Below are 18,806 nucleotides of genomic sequence, written 5' to 3'. Positions count from 1 at the left end.
GGACTGATGCTAAAGCTGAAACTCCAATACTTTGGCCACCTCATGAGACGAGTTGACTCACTGGAAAAGACTCTGATGCTGGGAGGGATTGGGGGCAGAAGGAGACGGGGACGACAGAGAATGAGATGGCTGGATGGCATCACCGACTCGATGGACATAAGTTTGAGTGAACTCCGGGAGTTGGTGATGGACAGGGAGGCCTGGCGTGCTGTGATTCATGGGGTCACAAAGAGTCGGACACTACTGAGTGACTGAACTGAACCACAGATTCAGCCGGTGGCTAACCATTTAGTGACTTCTGCATTAGATGATCAATCTGAGCTCTCTTAGTCTTAAGTTCTAAATAGCAAAGTTAGGCTTTTGTGTGATGCCCATATAGTGGAGGATTTGACACTGTTTGAGAAAAGCGGGAGAGGATCTGGGTTGCTGGGGAGACAGTGTGTTCTACTGGTGGTTGCAGAAGGCTGATACAGCAAGAGGTATTTGCACAGTGCCATAGAACACTGTTCCTCTAAGCTCTTACAACAGGGGAAAAATCATAACAATATTAACAACAACAACAGAACCTCCTTTGCTTATTTGAAAATGGACACGCCACTCCTAGATTTTAAATTTTGTTAATCCTTTTTATGAATGGGGAAGGAAAAATGTCAAGCAGAATAAGAGGACTCCAAACAACCAGGTAGCCAGACAGATAAGCGTGACTGCTTTTCTTTGGGGAAGGAAGTGCTGCATAGACACCTCCCATCCTCCAGAGGGCAGTGTTATTACTGAGCTTTGCTTGACTAGATAAAGGCACAAAATAAGGACTGGTGCCATTTTTGTCTTTTTTTTTTTTTTGGCACAGATGGCTCTGTTATCCAAATCTTTCTGTAGCCAGCTTCAGCTGTATCCCCACACCATTCTCATAACAAGAGCCTTCTGTGTGGAAGAGAGCTGAGCCTGAAACTTGTTCCCCAACCTCCATTCTAAATTTTAGCTCTGCTATATTGAGCAACATCCTAACTGTCTCCTTGACTCCATTTCATCATGTATTAAGGAGAATATTAGCAATGTCTACCTTAAAAGGTCAATGTTAGATTAAAGGAAATCCTACTTATCCAGGGGAAATGCCTAGTTTCAAGTACAGAACAATGTTCCCTTCCAAAGTTCTTTCCTCATCTAAATTCCTCCTGCTATAATTTGAGTTTATCTGCTAATCATTTGCCCTGGGAAATGATCTCTGAATCTAAAAGAATTATTAGATTGAATTTTATGGAACTGTTACTATTCCACATTATTGATTTATTAAATGGCAACTTCATATGGTTCAATATAATATGTCAGAAACCCAATGGAGGAAAAGCAGCTTCCTTTTCATACTGGTTCTGAAACACATCTGAACAGCTTATTAAGTTTACATTAGAGAAAAGATCTTGAGCAGAGGAAGACACTTTCTCATCACAAGTAAACTTCATTCGTTATCCACTTCCAGCTTACAGAGTGCTTTGTGTAAATATAACTTCCCTTAACTCACAGCAACACTGGGGAATGGATATCAGCACACAGCTTTTCACACACTACTCAGCACGTCACTGTGGATATGCCGTAGAGTTGGGGGGGGGCGGTGTATAATGGTCTACTGTGGTTCCAGCCTTTTGTTTAACTAGTATTTCAATTAACAAAAAGAATAATGTCAAGAAACCCTTGCCATTCACTGTGGCGGACAGACTAGAGGAGACGTGGTTCCACAAACACTAGGATCAAATGCATAGATGCCCAGGGACGACCCAGATCTCATATGCCCAGTGTACTTTTGACAAGGACAAGAGGTCCTTGCACTTCTTTAACTTCTGTTGGCTGAAACTCTTCTTAATTTCAGCTTCGTAGTCTGAGGCACCATTGCAGTTTCAATCCTGAGTTACTTTCCAGGCATAAAGACACGCAGAAAAAACAACAGAAAAATCTACCACAAAACCCAGCAGATGAGAACTCCCAGCGAATTCCGTTTATTTCACAGCCTCAAAGAAAACAACTCTGACGGTTCTGCAAGTGTCGTCATACCTGACCTTTGTTCATTCTTTCATGTAATAAATTTTTAACTTTTCAACTTTTCAGTGAGTTCCTACTATGTGCCAGGCTCTGTCTGAGGAAAGGTTCAGCAAACTACCTGCCTGAGGGCCAAATCGGGCCCCCAGTCTGTTTTGGTAAATAAAGTTTATGTAACATAGCTACACTCATTCACTTACACGTTGTGTATGGCTGCTTCCTGGTCGAGCTGAGTAGCTGTGACGAAAATCACGTGACCCACAAAGCCAAAAGTATTTACTCTCTTGCCATTGACATGAAAAGTTTGCTGACTCTATTCTAGAGAAAGAGGATACAGCATTAAAGAAGAGAAACAAAGTCCCCAGGTGTCTTAAGAGGCTCCTGTTTAGAAGACCGCACTGGATGAACACTTACTACTTAAACTAAGGGGCACACCGAGTTTGACCCACGGGATCAAGGTCAGTGCCATTGCTGAGGGCTTATAAGGAACAAGAACAGGGGTGACAGGTGTGGAGACAGACGTGCAAGAAGCGGTTAGAGAGAGGATTAGTTAATGTGGAACCAGCTGGAACAGGCAGGCCACGGGATTTCCACCGAGAGGTCCCCAAACACATGGCTGGGTTAGATGGAGTATGTAGTAGAATCACCTGGAGACATCACTAAATAGGCAGGCTACTGGGCCCCACCCCAGAATCTGAATTTGAGTTCCCCGAGGTGTGGCTGAGCTTCTACATTCTTAGCAGATGCCGCCGGGTGATGCTGAAGCAGGTTTAGGTTTGAAAAGCACTGGATTAGCATGGAGTTTTAGTGAACGGTCGGAAGTGCTCCCCATGAGGTCTGGCCTGAAGTCCGCTCGCGGCAGGGGAGAAGTAGGAAAGAATGTGGGTACAGACACACAGAGGTAGATGCAGTGAAAAGGCAGTTTATTGTCTATTAACACTGTACAGAGGAACAGAGAGAAGCTACAAGTACAGCATCGGCTGTCGCTGGCAGTGTTATTTGTGAAGTCAGCTTTTGTTTTGTTTTTCATCTGAAGGAGACAGAACAGTCAAAGTACACTTCAGGTTACAAAGTACAGCAGCTAGTCCAGCAAATCTAGTTCAGAGTAAGCACGACAGCCTCCCACCCCACCCGTCCCACCCCCAACCAACCACAAAATGGATATATTTACAGAGATGTCACTCACCACGAGTGAGCTGCTAAAGCTGAACATTCCAATCAACAACCTACATTCACTGAAAAGCTGCAGCAGACACAACATTTTCTCGAACCCCTGTATGATGGGATTAAGTCAGGAGCTTGAGAGGAGGAATGAGTGTTTCAGGACTCCACCAAGGAGAGAACGCTTTCCAATTACCAGAATGGGATGTCACAGAATTGGAGTTGGAGCTGCACACAGAATAGTTGAGATCAGGCATTGCCCGGTGGCCTCTTTGTACATAAGACATGTTGCACAACCAAGTGACTGGATGTCTCCCTGACCACCTCATCTTGAAACTGAGAGGTTCCCATAGTAATAAGAGGCTTAGGACATACTGGCTCTCCCTACCACCCTCAGGCAGTTATATAGCTCTTTCATTTTTGGAGTTGTTGTCATGACAGTACGGTTCACAGCTGGACTTGAGTTGGGCCTGTTGGAGGGATTCTGACTATGAAAAAACTAAAATGATTTATCTGGGAACCAGAGGGGCTATTTTCTTGAAAAGGAGAGTGTTTAGGACCCTGCCTTATTGGAAAAAAGGATCTTGGTCTTTTAGGGTAGCAGAAAATGACTCCATCCTAGGAAAGGATGCTTCCTGGGAAAAGAGTCTAAGAGGAGAAGGGAGCAGATGCTGAGACTTGACCTCTGACCTCTGGTGTGAGTCAGACAGAGGAACAGGTGTTGGTGAAGCTATTCATGAGCCTGAGTATGACTGTGAAGGGAACTAAAGAACTTGGTAGAAAATTAAAAAGTCTAAGAACTCTAAAATTTCAGTATCTTCTTTGTGGATGGATAAGGATAATCCTTTCCATTCTCTACTTAACTCTGGAAATAAGATGCAGCCTCGTTGATATTTACAAGGCCAATAACATTTGGTAAGTTTCATACTGTTGGTTTATACATTCATGTATATTGTGTACATTATGCAGATGGCCAGATGCCTCTGACTCACCATTTCACATAAATAACTCAAATGTACCATAGTATTATAAGTGGTCTCTTAACATCACAAGTCGCAATTACTCCTTAAATACATGAAAGAGTTGGACTTTGATAATTGCTGGGCTTGGTTTTCATTTAAAACAGCTATCTCCTTCCAAAAGATCATTCTACATTATTAAAGGTGTGGCCCAGAGAGCTATCAAGCTGTTTAACAGGTTATCTAATGACAGGTATAGAAAGTTTGATCATACAACCTAGATCTGCTGGTGTAGGGGCAGGTCACAGGACCTCTGCTCATGCCTCCCAAGGTCTGGGCTAGTGTTACAGAACTCACCAGATAGTTACCTTAATGGAATAGAGAAATAACTCAGTCAATCAAGGATGTTTTCAAAGTCAAGCTTAATAACTCATATAGATCTCATTATAAAAATATTTTTCCTTAAAAAAATAAATAAACATAAACTATTTCATTTCTATAACCACTCCCTATTCCCCTCTATACCATGCCACTTGTCTTAGACTACAATGAATGGCACACCCCTCAGGGAAGGCTCAATCACAGCATGTGAGCCTACCTCATTCGCTTTGCTTTTTGAAGCTATGTGGATTGTGCTTAGAAACAGGCACCCAGATCTAGGTAGGGGGTCCACAAGTTCACCTCCCTTAAGGCGGGAAGGACAGCAGGAGGTTACACCTTGCATGAGGCCCACCCCAGGAATGTCAGAGTGGGAGAGTGCAGGCTCAGATGGGAACACAAGCAAGTGTTTGATTAGCAGACAGGCAGAAGCCACACCCAAGTTCCTCCTGCTTTATTCCCCCTGGGTCAGAACTGCAAGGTTCTGCCTCAGGCTCCTGGGAGGAAATTCACAGCTCTAATGAAGGGCTGGGTAGGGGTGGGGAAGAGAATGTTGTGCTCATACAGCTTTGGAATACAACCTGTGATTTTGAAAGGACAGAAAAGAACATAAACAGTGATGCTAAGGCAAACTTTCAAATGGCACATCAGAACTCATTTTTTTTTGTCATTCATTTTGTTAACATCACAAGGCAGATACATTCTGTAAACATATAGACCATACAGTACATTAACCATAGGAACACAAAAGCCACCCTGTCATTCATTTCTTTCTGTGTTTCTGTTCTTTTACTCCAGAAGGACTGCCTGAAGTCTAGAGGGAATTTTGTGGTTCATGAGATGTACTTTTTTTTTTTTGATAAAAATGCAATGACTTGCAAAAAATAGCCCCCTGTGACTAGTAAGAGGCAATATGGGGAAAAGATGAACCTGTAGAAACTTAGAAAATAGTCACAAAATATAAAAAAGTCATTAATTTCAGGAAACATTTTGTTTCCCTGCTTAGTAAAAGAGAGCACTGAAAATTCTTTTTATAAAAGTTAAGGCTGCCCAGATCTTTGATGCAGAAAGTCTGTGGTACCCCCCAAATACATATGGTATTTTCACACTGACAGCAAGTTTTTTTGTGCTACAGTTCAGACCTTTTAGACTGGAGTGGAGAGGGGACACAGAGGCCTATTTAAGTCATATAAAAATTAAGGGGTGTTAGGATGAGGCTGATCCAAGGATTCCCCAGGGAAATTACCCCTGGAAACTTTCAGGATGTAATTTTTATTCTAGCCTTTCTACATTCAAATAATAAGTATTTTGGTTTCTATTAAAATGGGGATTATATTATGGAGTTTGCTGAAGCTATGAAAATACAGATATATAACAGCATCGTGCTCCTCATAAAAGATGGACTTTTCTTTTTCCCAAGAAAATGCAGGGAAGTTTTCCTGATAAGACCACAAGAGGTCTTCACAATGAAGATGAACTGGTCCCAGGAATCCAAGATCTCATCCTGCTCATTACTTGGAATTGTTTTGTGATATATACCATCATTCCATGTATGTGCCGGCTCATAATACTACTATCCAGTAGCACAAGAGATGCTTTCTGGTTCTATCCTCATCAGCGGAGCTATGTATACCTTGATTAATAAATTGAGGAGCTTCTAAAAGATTACATATCTACAGAGTTTCTGAAACTTATCTTTTAACCATGCTGAGAATTCTTGGTTTCAGTGATGAATGTGCACACTGAAAAAGTACAACATAAAACTGTCCTTGCCTTGGAATGGTTTTTGTTGTAAACAAAGCAACATTGCAGGAGATGAGAATATTCCCACAAGGTATGGGCCCTTTGGGGGGTTGAACTCCACAAGAGGGCCTGGTAACAAACAGAGACGGCTGCGCTTCTAGATTTTAAGTGGGAACGAAAGCAAGTCCTCCATGAATCTTTTGCCAGTGTTCATCTGTGTTTTACTCTGACGGAGTTAATTTTGTGTTAGAGGAAGAACCGGTTCAGGGATTCGGTTTTGCCTCTCTCACCGTACTCCCGCCACCTCGTTTGCGACCCACTGGTTCACTGGCATTAAATAAATGGTCACCATCAAGGGTGTTCTATGGTCCCTTGAAATGAAATTCTGAACCAAGTGAAAAGAAATAAGCAGTTTTCAGACTTGGCCTCAACATTTTGCTCCAGAGATGATACTGTATCTCTAGGAAATTATATAGAGATATTTTCCCCCTTTAAAAAAAAACTTACCCCTAACCAAATAAAAGTTTCCTTGCATTTAGGAAGAACACATTTATCGCCAGAAAAAGTAAAATGGACTAGGTGGGAATCAGAAGCCGATACGCATCGTTACCATTTCAGAGTCAAATCAAATCAACTCTAGAATTTGCTTGTATTTTCTGAAAGCCCTTGGATAGTTTTAGGAAACCATGTTTGGGGTTTGGCCAGAAAGGAATTCCTAGTGTCTTGCCCTCTTTACTCCCACTAATAAGTGACATCACTGGACACAGTCAAATCACTTTTAGAGGCAACTAACTTTGCTTATATAAGGAAAATAATATAACTGTAAGTAAATAAAGCACAGAGGGAGAAAAGAAAACCCCTGTTCTTTCGTTCTATTGCACATCGAAGGGAAAAATAAAGTCAAGGGTATACAAGTCACCACCATTTTTCAGGATATGCAAGATTTATGTTTACCATTTTAAGTCTGAAAGAATCTTTTAATTTCATGCCACTGAGAGTCTATTTATAAGTAAGTGAAATGTCCCTCCTTTCCCTCTTCCCATTTAAAAGGGTTCTGAGTCTATGATTTGGAAAGAAAGTCCAACTGTGACCTCAAAAATGACCATGGTATTGTATTGATAGCTTTCTTACTGATTCTCTAATTAGTCTGGTGATGGAGGGCAACACCCTGAATTTCTGAAGGGCATGATGCCATACATCATGAAGTTTTTACAGAGACAATGCCAGCACCAGGAAGAAAGGTAGAATGTTGACAGTCACAATTCTGCTTATATCTTCACTATGAAAGATAGTTCCTTTTTGCTGTAGATGCGATTATAGGTCCCATCCCATTAAAGAACTGGCTGACTCTGAATCCCCCACTGTGACAGAAAAACGAGGCAAGCTATACAAATATATATGCCATATTCAAACACATCTTCATTTTTTGTGGCCACACATCATTTTTCATAAAGGTAACACACCTTACTTGAAAAACCATTTAAATCACAAGTTTCCCTAGTAAAAGCAGAGAATGAGCTTTAATTCATATAATCTGCTAATCCCTATACTAATTATTAATAAATGAGAGCACAGAATATCACTGGTCTGTAAGATCTCATGTGTGGTGTTGTAGTGAAAGGGACAGAAAATTTTCTCCATGAAAAACTAACTCACTGATAGAAGCTTAGGTCAGATCAGGGAATCATCTGTCCTGAGAGACTCTGGTTATGTTGATCAAACAACACGCCCAAGGCTAAATTCTATCATTCCACTCACTAACTGTGCTTTTAAAAACTCATACTGAATAGTTTTCATCCTCAAGTAAGGAAAAAAAATATATATGGGAAACTTTTAGATTATTTCTTTCTAAATAAATTATTAAAATCAGAGATTGTCCAAAACACTGAAGCTGCTTTCTTTTTCTATACAAATAGGTTTCTCTGGCTTGTCTTCTTCTAACTTTTTAAATGATGCTTAAACAAGCATTTACTGAGGAGCATGAAGCTGAAAGTAGTGAGGTTTATAGGCAGCAAAACCAATTATTTCTAGATAATAGAGCAGTTTTATTCAAAAACAGCTGCTTTGCTGAACCTGAGATTTAGTGAGAATTCCCTCAGCTGTTCAAAATCAAGCCATGGATGGAATCACCTTAGAAAGTAGAACTTAGCTCATTATTTTTTCCCTTTTTAAACTTTTTTTGGTTTACATATTGGTGATAAAATGACTTATTTTGTGCTCGTTAAATGTAATTGTTTGAAAACTAAAAATATTGTTTTTCCCCCTTCTAACTGGAATAAGTACAATTTCAAGCCAATATATTAAAAATAATAAAGTTAGCACTAAGAAAGCTACTTAGGACAAATCGAGTTGGTTCTGTAATAAAATTCTCTCCAGGTCGCTTTGCTTTTGCCTCGTCTCAATACTTTTCACAGAAGTTGAACTTGATCTAGTACATCTTATCACATATTTTTAAAAATTAGGCTCTATGGAACACGAATAAATTTGTGAATTTTCTGCAACAATACTAAGAACATTTGGCAAAAAACTTAAAAGATATATTTGTTTTTAAATCAATTCAAATGCTACAGCTTTATTTCATTGCTCTATTATTATTTTATTATAATGCGTCCCTTTGGTTCTTTTATACCTGTGGCTATTTGCTTTGGGAGAAATGCTAAGAATTTAAAGAACTGTTCATTGTGTTCTAGATAAAAACCACCCTTGATGTTCTGGAATCTTTATAAGTTGAGGAAACAATGTTGAAGAAACTCAGTTACGTGCCACTCACTCCATCAGTATGTGTGGAATGAATTAAAAATACTTAAGGTGATAAGAGAGGTCTTTCTTCATCTTTGAAACTTTTTTTCCCCTACATTTTAAAGTTTAATTTTCTGGGGTGGATAAACCTACAAGGTGAAGGTACAGGTAACATTCTCTTTTTCGTGGGGACATAAAGAAAAGAGTCCAGATGGAAAGCTCTGGAATCAACAGGGCAGGTGAATGAAGAATTAATTCAGGAACAGCACCGTCCACAATGGATGGACCGGAAGCATCCCAGCAACCACTGTAGGTCAGAAGAACTGTTTTAGAAATATGGTCACTACAGAGAAACTTCTCAAACTGACCACTTCATTGAAAATAGATTAACTGATCAGAATATATCCATGAAAAAGAAAACAATATAAAAATTTGCACTTTTTTTTTTAGAGAATAAAAGCAAGGTTCATGGATTCACCTAAGTTTGGAGTCACTACTGATGCTCAAAACGATGCTTGTTTCATGTCCTTAGAAAGTTAAAAATGGTGCTTCTTATATAAAGGGTCCATCAGTTATGTCATAAGAAAGAGAGACAGCTGCTGATGGGCAGGTTATGGAATTAGTCCCTACAATTCAGCTGTAAAAAGCACTGGGTTCTTTTTCTTTTACATCAACTTCATTTCAGTTTTAACAGAAGGAAAGCCAGAGATGCACAATACTGTAACCCAGAAGCTTATGTAAGGCAGCGAAAAGCATCACCCTAGATTGAACAAACTAAGTAAGGTCCACTTTTGGCCACACCAGCGTCTGGCTAGACCCCACAGCATTTTGCCACATAAAATACAAAAGCAGAGATCCACAGTACGGGAGGCAAGTGAGAAATCAGCGACCTGGCGATGTATGAATACATGATAGGAACAAAATGATTCCCCTGGTGCCCACGGGTTCAATTCCAGTCAAATGAATTAAGGCTACGAGATCACTGGCTGATATGAAGAGTCCATTCCAATCGAGTAGTAAGGAACCGATTCCCTCTTGAAGACACAAGGAAAAGTTTAGAGGAAAAGCAAGTTCTTGGAAAGAGTGAAGCACACACATGCATGTTGTCTCTGAGCTGAGGAAACTGGAGAAAAAAACGAAAGGGGAAAAAAATAAAAGGGATCAAAGCAATCCAACTGCAAGGCAAGGCAGGTGTCTGCTTCCAGTTCACAGTATCGCAGTTAGTGGTACAGTGAGGTCTACGTAAGTGGTGGAGAGCACAGAGGCTGCCCGGAAGAAAGGGGAAGAAAGAAGTGGTCACATGACAACACAGCATTGACAGCGCTTTTTCTTTTGGGTACCTGGGGCTGGCTCCGTGGCCAGGCTCTCTTCCTTCCCTTCAGGGGATGAGGGCTCAGTGGTGTCTGAGATGGGTCTCCCGGACACCAGCTCGGCTGCATTCCCATCAATGGTGGATACGTCTGTCACCGTCTTCTCCCTCAGTGACTTCTCATCATCTTCGTCAATGAGGACCAACTCAGCCTTGATGGTTTCATCATAGCCTAGCACCTTCTTTGTCTCCTCTTCATCCTCGATATTTTGGTAGCCCATGAAAATCATGGTGACTGGCTGATCCAAGTTTGCCTCCGGCCCTTCAGTGCTGGGGGCTGGAGCCTGCTGCCCTGGGTTCCCAGAAGAATGATCTTTCCTAGACTTATGGACCATTTCTAACTTGGCTTCTTTGCAGAGCATGTGTTCCTTAGGGTGGCCGAGGCTCCCATCTGCAATCGCAGTCCTTTCTGACACGTGCCCTTCTCTTAAGCTTGATTGTCCAGCCTTCTGAATTCGCTCTTCGACATCCTTCGAGCTTAATGTGTGCACTCCGTTTTCTACTATGGTGCCTCCAGAGTGCACCTCATACACTACTTTGGTACCATCATCAAAGACTTTGACTCCTCTCTGATGGACCCCCTCTGGGCCAATGGTGGATGTAGAGAGAATCTTGGTCTCTCCTGTTTGTTTGTCTTTCTCCACATTAATTTCCATGGCGTACACAGCTTGAACGAAAACAAGAGAAAGGAAGTGCATGTTACAACAAAAAAAGCCAGTGAATGGTTAATTGCCAAACAGACAAAAAAACGGTGTTGTGCCCTTTCTAGTCTAACCGCCAAGCATCTTGAGTGTTAGAGTGAGTGCACTGTGGACAGAGGTGGTTATATATGTGTTTTAATACAGCAGCTAAATGTACTGGGAAGACAAGTGTACAGAGGTACCATTTCTCGATGGCACTCAACCTTCCAAGGAAGAGGAGCTAAATAAGGCCACGAGCGACAGTTGAGGTCCAGTGTGACACACTGCAGGGAATGATGATGCAAGTTCACCTTGACTGGGAGCATACCCTAGACTTAGACAATTTTAAAGTCCTTGGTTAGGATGTAACCTAGTGCCAAAATCTTAAATCTTTCTAAAGAACTCTTTTACCAAGTGTTCTTTTTTTTTTTTTATTTTGACATTTCCCTTTTCTGTGAATGGAGATTATGTGAAGGGCTTTGCAAGACGGCACATGGCCATCCTTTGCTGTACTCTAAAAGAGAATATTTGCAAAAATGGAAAGCTATGAAAGGAGTCAGATGATATGCTCTGTGGGCTTCAGTCACTGAGCTAGGTTTCTAAGACAAGAACTGGGGGAAGAAAGACTAGAAGGGGCATTATCCCACGACAGACACGGGAATTGGAGGACAGTGCTCACGGAAGGCCTCTTCCTTCCCCCATACACACACTGCCACGTCCCCAAGGTTCTGCCCCATGCTGTCACCCCCAGCTGCTGCCTTCTCTCTGTTCCACCATCATCAATCAATCTGAGCTACTACTCCCTCTTTCCTAGATGATGATCACAAGAGCCTCCTACCTGGTCTTCCCAGGTACCACTCTCAGCCTCTCCAACATCCCAAATCCCAGGGCCAGTCTAAGCGTCCTCAGGACCAGCTCTTTGCTGTCCTGTAGACTCTGACGACACTCCACACTTCCTGACTTATTGCCTCAGAGGCTCCCCATGAGGCACATGTTCTGGACGGGAGGAAACTTGGCCTCAGACCCACGGAGCCAACTGTCCCCAGACACCCTTTCCCTGAATGACCCACAGATACATTGACCTCTGCAGCTTCAAAACTGAGTTCATCTTCTCTCAAAGCTCCCCAGAATTTTGGTGAGAGCAAAGTCTTGGTGGGACAAGCATAATCTTGGTGAGAAGTAATACCTAGTCTCTCAAGAAAGAAGCCTCAGAATCATACTTGATTTTCCCTTTTCTTCTTAATTCCCCATCATCAAACAACTGCTAAAACTAATTCTACCTCAAATCCATCCCCACGCATCTCCTCACCATTATCTCTATCACCACTGCCTTAGACCAGACCTTCTGCACAATAGCTTGTGTCTGATTTCTATCTGCTACTTCTGTCATTTCATTTCCAGAGGGCCAAAGGAGAGGAGAATGGTTTTTACAATTAAAAAAAAAAATTCATGTTGATGTACAGCAGACATCAAACCAATATTGTAAAGCAATTATCCTTCAATTAAAAATAATTTTTTTAAAAAAGAATTGTTATGAAAAAGAAGAAAGGAAAGAAAGAACTTACTAGTAAAGGCAAGAAAGAATTTAAGAAAGAGAAAAGGAAAGAACAAGAATACCCAGCAGAGATCATACATGGTCCACAAAGTCTAAAATATTTATGATCTGGCCCTGTATAGTAAAAGCCAGCCGACCGCTGTTAGCCTAGGCTCCACCCTGCCCACAGAGTTATCTTACTTACAGACTCTCCATCAGCTCCTGTGTCTGCAGAGGGTAAACAGCAAACTCCTTAGCTTGGCATATAATTCCCTTGGCATTTGTTGGCAACCTTCCTTTCTTGTCTTGTCTTGCCTTGCAGCCTCTCTCATTCCACATGCACTCAGACCATAACAGAGGTCTCACTGGTCCCAGGACATCTTTCCATGACCACTCAAATCTATGCTGTCCCTCTGCCTAGACTGTTTTGTCCCTTCTCCACTGACAGACTCTAGAGTCTGGTGTCACATCTCTGCTTGTCACTGCCGTTGAGTCCCTATCTTTTTCTGAACTATAAGTGCCCCACTGTGTTAAAAAGATCCAAACTATTTTTCCAGTCAACATTTTGTTGTTTCCTTACCCTGTACAGGAGCTAAAAAACACCATCTCACACCTAACATTTCCTGCTTTTAAGATTCCTTTCTCTTGAAATGTCCTACTTTTGAGTTTCTTTATATCCAAATGTGACTCATCCACTGATGCCCCCGGGGGTCAACTGCACCCTCTTCCATGAACTTCCTTTGATCACCCCATTTCTAAGTTATCCCTCTCTTCTCAAGATTCTCTGAACACGTCCTTCTAAACTCTGAAGGCATTGAACACTTCTCAGTCAGTAATATAATTGTTTGTGGGAATGTTTTATTAGCTCCACAGATTTTTAGGATCCTGGAAGGCTAGCTTTTGGCCTGGCATCTTTCAGTGACTCCCCCCGCCCCAAACCCCTACCTTAGAGCCTTTTGGATAGAAGGTACCTGCTAACCATTCCTGTGAAACAAATGCTACTAACTGAAAAGTCTAATTGGTTGTTTTAATCTAGCGGCAAATAGTTTATATGACACTGATGAAAAGGTATACACAGTGATTAATGTTTGTACTGGGTGAAAAATAACAACGGTATTTCGTCTGCTTATAAGATACGATTTGACCATGGTTAACACTTAACTAAGAAGATTTTGAAACAAATTCCAATGCTTTATTTTCATTGTGTCCCGTTTTGAAAGTTTCACTTGCTCAACACAAAGATCTTGAGTTTCTTTAAGTGACACAGTGGGAAGCCAACCAGTATTTGTCAAAAAGGTACATCGGCTCATACAATGACGGTGAGAACTATGTCTGTTATTTTCTGATTTTCCACAAAATGTGTTATCAAATAGAATAGGCATTTAAAATCTTTTTTTTCTCCCCAGTGGTCATGTATGGATGTGAGAGTTGGACTGTGAAGAAAGCTGAGCACTGAAGACTTGATGCTTTTGAACTGTGGTGTTGGAGAAGACTCTTGAGAGTCCCTTGGACTGCAAGGAGGTCCAACCAGTCCATTCTAAAGGAGATCAGTCCTGGGTGTTCATTGGAAGGACTGATGCTGAAGCTGAAACTCCAATACTTTGGCCACGTCATGCGAAGAGTTGACTCACTGGAAAAGACCCTGATGCTGGGAGGAACTGGGGGCAGGAGGAGAAGGGGACGACGGAGGATGAGATGGCTGGATGGCATCACCAACTTTATGGACATGAGTTTGGGTAACTCCGGGAGTTGGTGATGGACAGGGAGGCCTGGCGTGCTGTGATCCATGGGGTCACAAAGAGTCGGACACGACTGAGTGACTGAACTGAACTGAATGGGTTCCAAAAACCTGTTCTTTAAATATTACATTTATATTAAAAGGCACAGTTTTGGAATGAAATATTGCATCCTATTACTATTAACACACTAATGGGACATGTTTATAAATAAGGGATGTAATAATGATGGACAGAGGAGCCTGGCGGACTACAGGTCCATGGGACTGCAAAGAGTCAGATGTGACTTTGCAACTGAACTGCAACAGCAGCAATAATGATTGTCAGATAATAGATATAAAACCCCAAACCATCCAGTAATATGTGAGCCAAATGATACACTGAGCTGCAATCAATACAGAGTATGGAATAAAACATTTCTATTTTTATATCCATATCTGATAGGATATACATTAACATAGGAATCTTTAGGGATATCCCTCCCTCTCTCTGCCCACCAATGAGAATGCTATCATTTGTGGTCCAATTTTCCCTTCTCTACCATCCTGATTCCCAACCTCAGCTGGTCCTTGCCTATTCCTAGAATCAGAGACTGGACTGAAAGGAGGGATAATGGGGAGAAGGTCTTTGCTAGAATGGTTAATCAGACCCATACAATGAAGAGCTGAGAAAGGAGTTTAATGGAAGAGACAGTAAAAGCTGTATGAAAGATGGCTGCTGCTGCTGCTGCTAAGTCGCTGCAGTCGTGTCCGACTCTGTGCGACCCCATAGACAGCAGCCCACTAGGCTCCTCTGTCCCTGGGATGAAAGATGGATAGGGAGGGGATATTCTGTGGCAGTGGATGATGGTTTGGAGAGTTACTTGTGGAGGGAAGAAAAGGAAATATAAGAAGTCCTTCTGGGTGGAGATATGAATTGGATCCCTTTCAACATCCTTCAGGAAAAACAGGTAAAAAAGAACAGAGTTTCTTTACAGTGGGTTTTCTTTTTCGCCTGTGATTTTATGCTACATTTTGTGAAGTGTGAGATAACTCTGGGTGTGAACCACAAATGACATGGATTCATTAGGATTACAGATTAATATTTATATGATACACACTGTTCTTTCAGTATTTCTACAATTTGAGAGTAGAATACTTTAAGACATTTTTATAATAAAAGAAGCTTAGATAGATTATGCCATAAAAGACAACATTCATATGTCTTTTTTTCCCCAGATAAGACCTAGGACTTTAAAGAAACTACAGATTTTTAGTAGATTTCTTCAGGTTTGGTCTCACATTCTTTGTCTGCCTTCACCCTCTTCTCTTGAGTAAGGCAACTCAGGCAAACACTTCGAGAAGCTCTAGCTTACACAAAGGCAATATTTTTATTTTTTGTTTTTTTTGAGATTTATTGAGATATTATTGACATATAACATATGTTAGCTTAAGATGTATGATGTGATGATTTGATATACATATATACTGCAAAATGATTCCCAAAATAAGGTTAGCTGGCCCCTTCACCCCCTTACATAATTGCCAGTCTTAGGGGTGATAACTTTAAAGATCTGCTCTCTTAAGACAATATTTAGACTTCATGGATACACATATGAGAATGTTACTAGACATTCAGAAAACCATAAAGGAAGTGTGAATATTTTTCTTAAATGTGTTGTTCATGAATAAGTATTTCTATTTTGCTTCAGCTCTCAGCCAATAATATCCCAAATATGAACGAGGGTGGATATGAACCAGCAGGAAGATAAGATTTACATTTTGTTTTGGAGGCATGCACACAATTTTTAAAACTCTTCTGCTTTTTACTGCTGCCAAAGACCTCTCCCTTACATCATGCCCTCATCTCTAACCACAATGAACACTCTCTAACCTGCCCTTTTCTTCCAACAAGTTTCCCCATGCCACAGGTACATGATGATGAGGATCGTAAGGGCTTGTTCATCTGTGTTCATCTTATTGGGAAAAGAAAAAAAAAAATGAGGAGGAGGGTATTGCTCAGGGAAGGAAACTTTCTGGAGAGCCCTTGAAAGAGATTTTGAAAGAGCTGCATGGACATAAAGAAAAGTGTTTGAGGAAGGGCCAGGTAACAGAGAAAAAAAGGAAAGAGTCAGTAGATGTTCCAGTGATGGGTTGATTGGAGTCTGAAAGTCTGTTTTTATAAAATGATAGAAGTATTGATTTTCAAGTATTACACACTGAAGACAGTGAGACTGGAGGGTACCAGCAGTCTGTTCTTCCTTCCAACATCCCAGTGAGAGAGCAAGCAGTATCTCCATTTTGCTAATGAAGAATAAGAACCAAAGGGGCCGGTTTCTGCAAAGGGATACAAATGGATGACACCACTGGTTCTGTGACTTTGAGCTCTGTGTTTGGTTTCCTTGGTTTTTCTCCCCCACCGCTCTTTCATCCATAGAAGGGCCATCTTGGAGAAGCTGAGATACCCTAATGGGGTTGATGAGCCTAGTTTCTAGGTTCTGAAAAGACCCAAGTATGAGCAAGAGTGGAAGGCCTCCAGGAAAGATACCTGGACACCACAGGGCCCAGAAAGAGGGTGTGAAGAACACAGAATGCCTGATTCCAGGTCAAACCTGCTGCCCTGGCTGTTTGCGCGCTCTTGTCCCCTTGTCACCTTCAGCCTGGACAAACACAGCAGCCGCAAGGGCTCTAAGGGACCCAGGGAAAAGGAAACAAGAGTACCCGACACAGGTAAGTGGAAAGTGGCACAAACTGGCGAGATTCCATTTCAGAATCAAGCCAAGAGCACACAATACGGAACTCTGCCCAATGAAGATGGAACTTTTGATCTTTGTTAAATTCCTTGACCCAGGCTGCTCCCAGCTCACTTCCCTTGACTCACTGTGATGAGTGGGTGGAAGAATAAAGTTGAGGGTCTGTGTGTAAAGTATAAAAATCATGTCCCATCGTCATCAGTCATCATATGGGAGGTGTCACAGGAAGGGAGAAAGTGAGTCTGAATTCCTATCAGGTCACATCTCAATTTGGGGCCTCATTTTCCCCGATTGGTACAATGAAGGGTACATAGCTCTTTTTTTTTTTTTAATTGAAGATAGCTGATTTACAATGTTGTGTTAGTTTCAGGTGTACAGTGAAGTGATTCAGTCATAGAAATATTAGTGCATATATATATGTGTGTGTGTGTGTGTGTGTGTATACATGGTATCTAGCTTTGATATTCCATGTTGCCATGAACAGCCCATGTGGCCTGTGAGTCAGTGATGTATCAAATCCAAGAGGAGGGAGGGCGACGGACAATCAGTCCAGGACCACCACCCAGCAGTGAGATCTTCCCTGTGTAATACACATCAAGTGGCTGGCAATGCACCATGTGGAAGAAAAACAATACATACTCTTGGCTCGTAGAATGAATATATATACATGCATCTCTCTGAATGGAAGACTATATATATGCATTTATGTTCACTCCTCTTGAGGTGGGAAATATAAAATTAGCATTGTGACGTCAAAAATGATGAAAATGAGGATACTCATTTAGAGTGAATCCTTCCTCTCGTCCCAGAGAGCAATCTCTAACTTCAAAACCCAGTAATCAAACATTTCTTCAAATCAAATGTTTTCCCAAGACACAGTTTTAACAAAAATAAGTCAGCAAGGGCATAATGTTGAAGGATAGCAAAGTTCAGTTACTCAGTCGTGTCCGACTCTTTGCAACCACATGGACTGCAGCACGCCAGGCTCCCCTGTCCATCACCAACTTCCAGAGCTTACTCAAACTCATGTCCATCGAGTTGGTGATGCCATGTAGCAAAAGCCAAAGCCAATTTCTCATACTGACTTTGCTTCAGCCTTTTTAGTCAAGAAGGGCAGTTTACAGCTTGAAAAGTGTCGGGAAAAATACTGCTAAGAGGTAACGGAAGCCCAGGTGAGTCGAGAAGACTGGAAGATAACAAAACTCCCAGGGATACAAACGCTCACAGTGCTTTGGGTCCTGTGCCCCAGTTCCCATATCAATGAATTTGTCCCAAGGATTTTATATACCAGGAAAGGCACTGGAGGCAGAAATGCCAAGTTCTAATTTTCAAAACTGAGAAGGAAGGAATTCCATAAACTATATATAAATAGCTGGACATCATGGCTGGCTAAATTCTAGAGTCAATTTTGAAAGAGCAGAAACTGTGCACATTAGTCTCAATTTTTTTTCCTTCAAGTTCTCTAGACAGATTAGACAAATGACAGAGATAAAGCATATTGGATCATCATAAAGTCCCTATTGTCCTTATGTGGACAAGACAGAAACATGTGCCATGAGTGTTAGGAAAACAGCCAGAACTTGTCACTGGTTGAAGGGCCATGCCCCATAGGTGCCAGGAAAGGATTCCCCAGGGCCAGGAGGATCCCTAACAGTGAGTCACAGGCTTCTGACTTTTATTCAAACTGTGTAACAATTTTATCAGTGAAATGATGATAAATAATGCCAGTTTGCTTTTCAGATCTGAGA

At 41.4% G+C, this 18,806-nt stretch overlaps 1 protein-coding gene across 6 annotated transcripts in view; it reads right to left on the bottom strand.

Moving 5' to 3' along the window:
• Nucleotides 1-18,806, bottom strand: part of PALM2AKAP2 (PALM2 and AKAP2 fusion) — a 382,216-nt gene that overhangs the window by 212,993 nt on the left and 150,417 nt on the right. For 3 of the 6 annotated variants that reach the window (XM_055427558.2, XM_088838264.1, XM_088838263.1), the window contains one exon: nt 10,349-11,044. The exons of 2 other annotated variants lie outside the window; for them this stretch is intronic. In XM_055427558.2, the coding sequence (XP_055283533.2) occupies nt 10,349-11,044 (696 nt within the window). Of the gene's footprint in view, nt 1-10,304; nt 11,045-18,806 lie in introns of those variants that run through there. One more of the 6 variants, XM_088838269.1, reaches the window with a different exon arrangement.

This window comes from Moschus berezovskii, chromosome 7 (genome assembly GCF_049115385.1).
Source record: "Moschus berezovskii isolate FMDL1 chromosome 7, NW_MosBer_1.0, whole genome shotgun sequence".
Taxonomy (NCBI): domain Eukaryota; kingdom Metazoa; phylum Chordata; class Mammalia; order Artiodactyla; family Moschidae; genus Moschus; species Moschus berezovskii.
The sequence above is the reverse complement of the archived record's forward strand: the minus strand, read 5'-3'. Positions and strand labels throughout refer to the sequence as shown.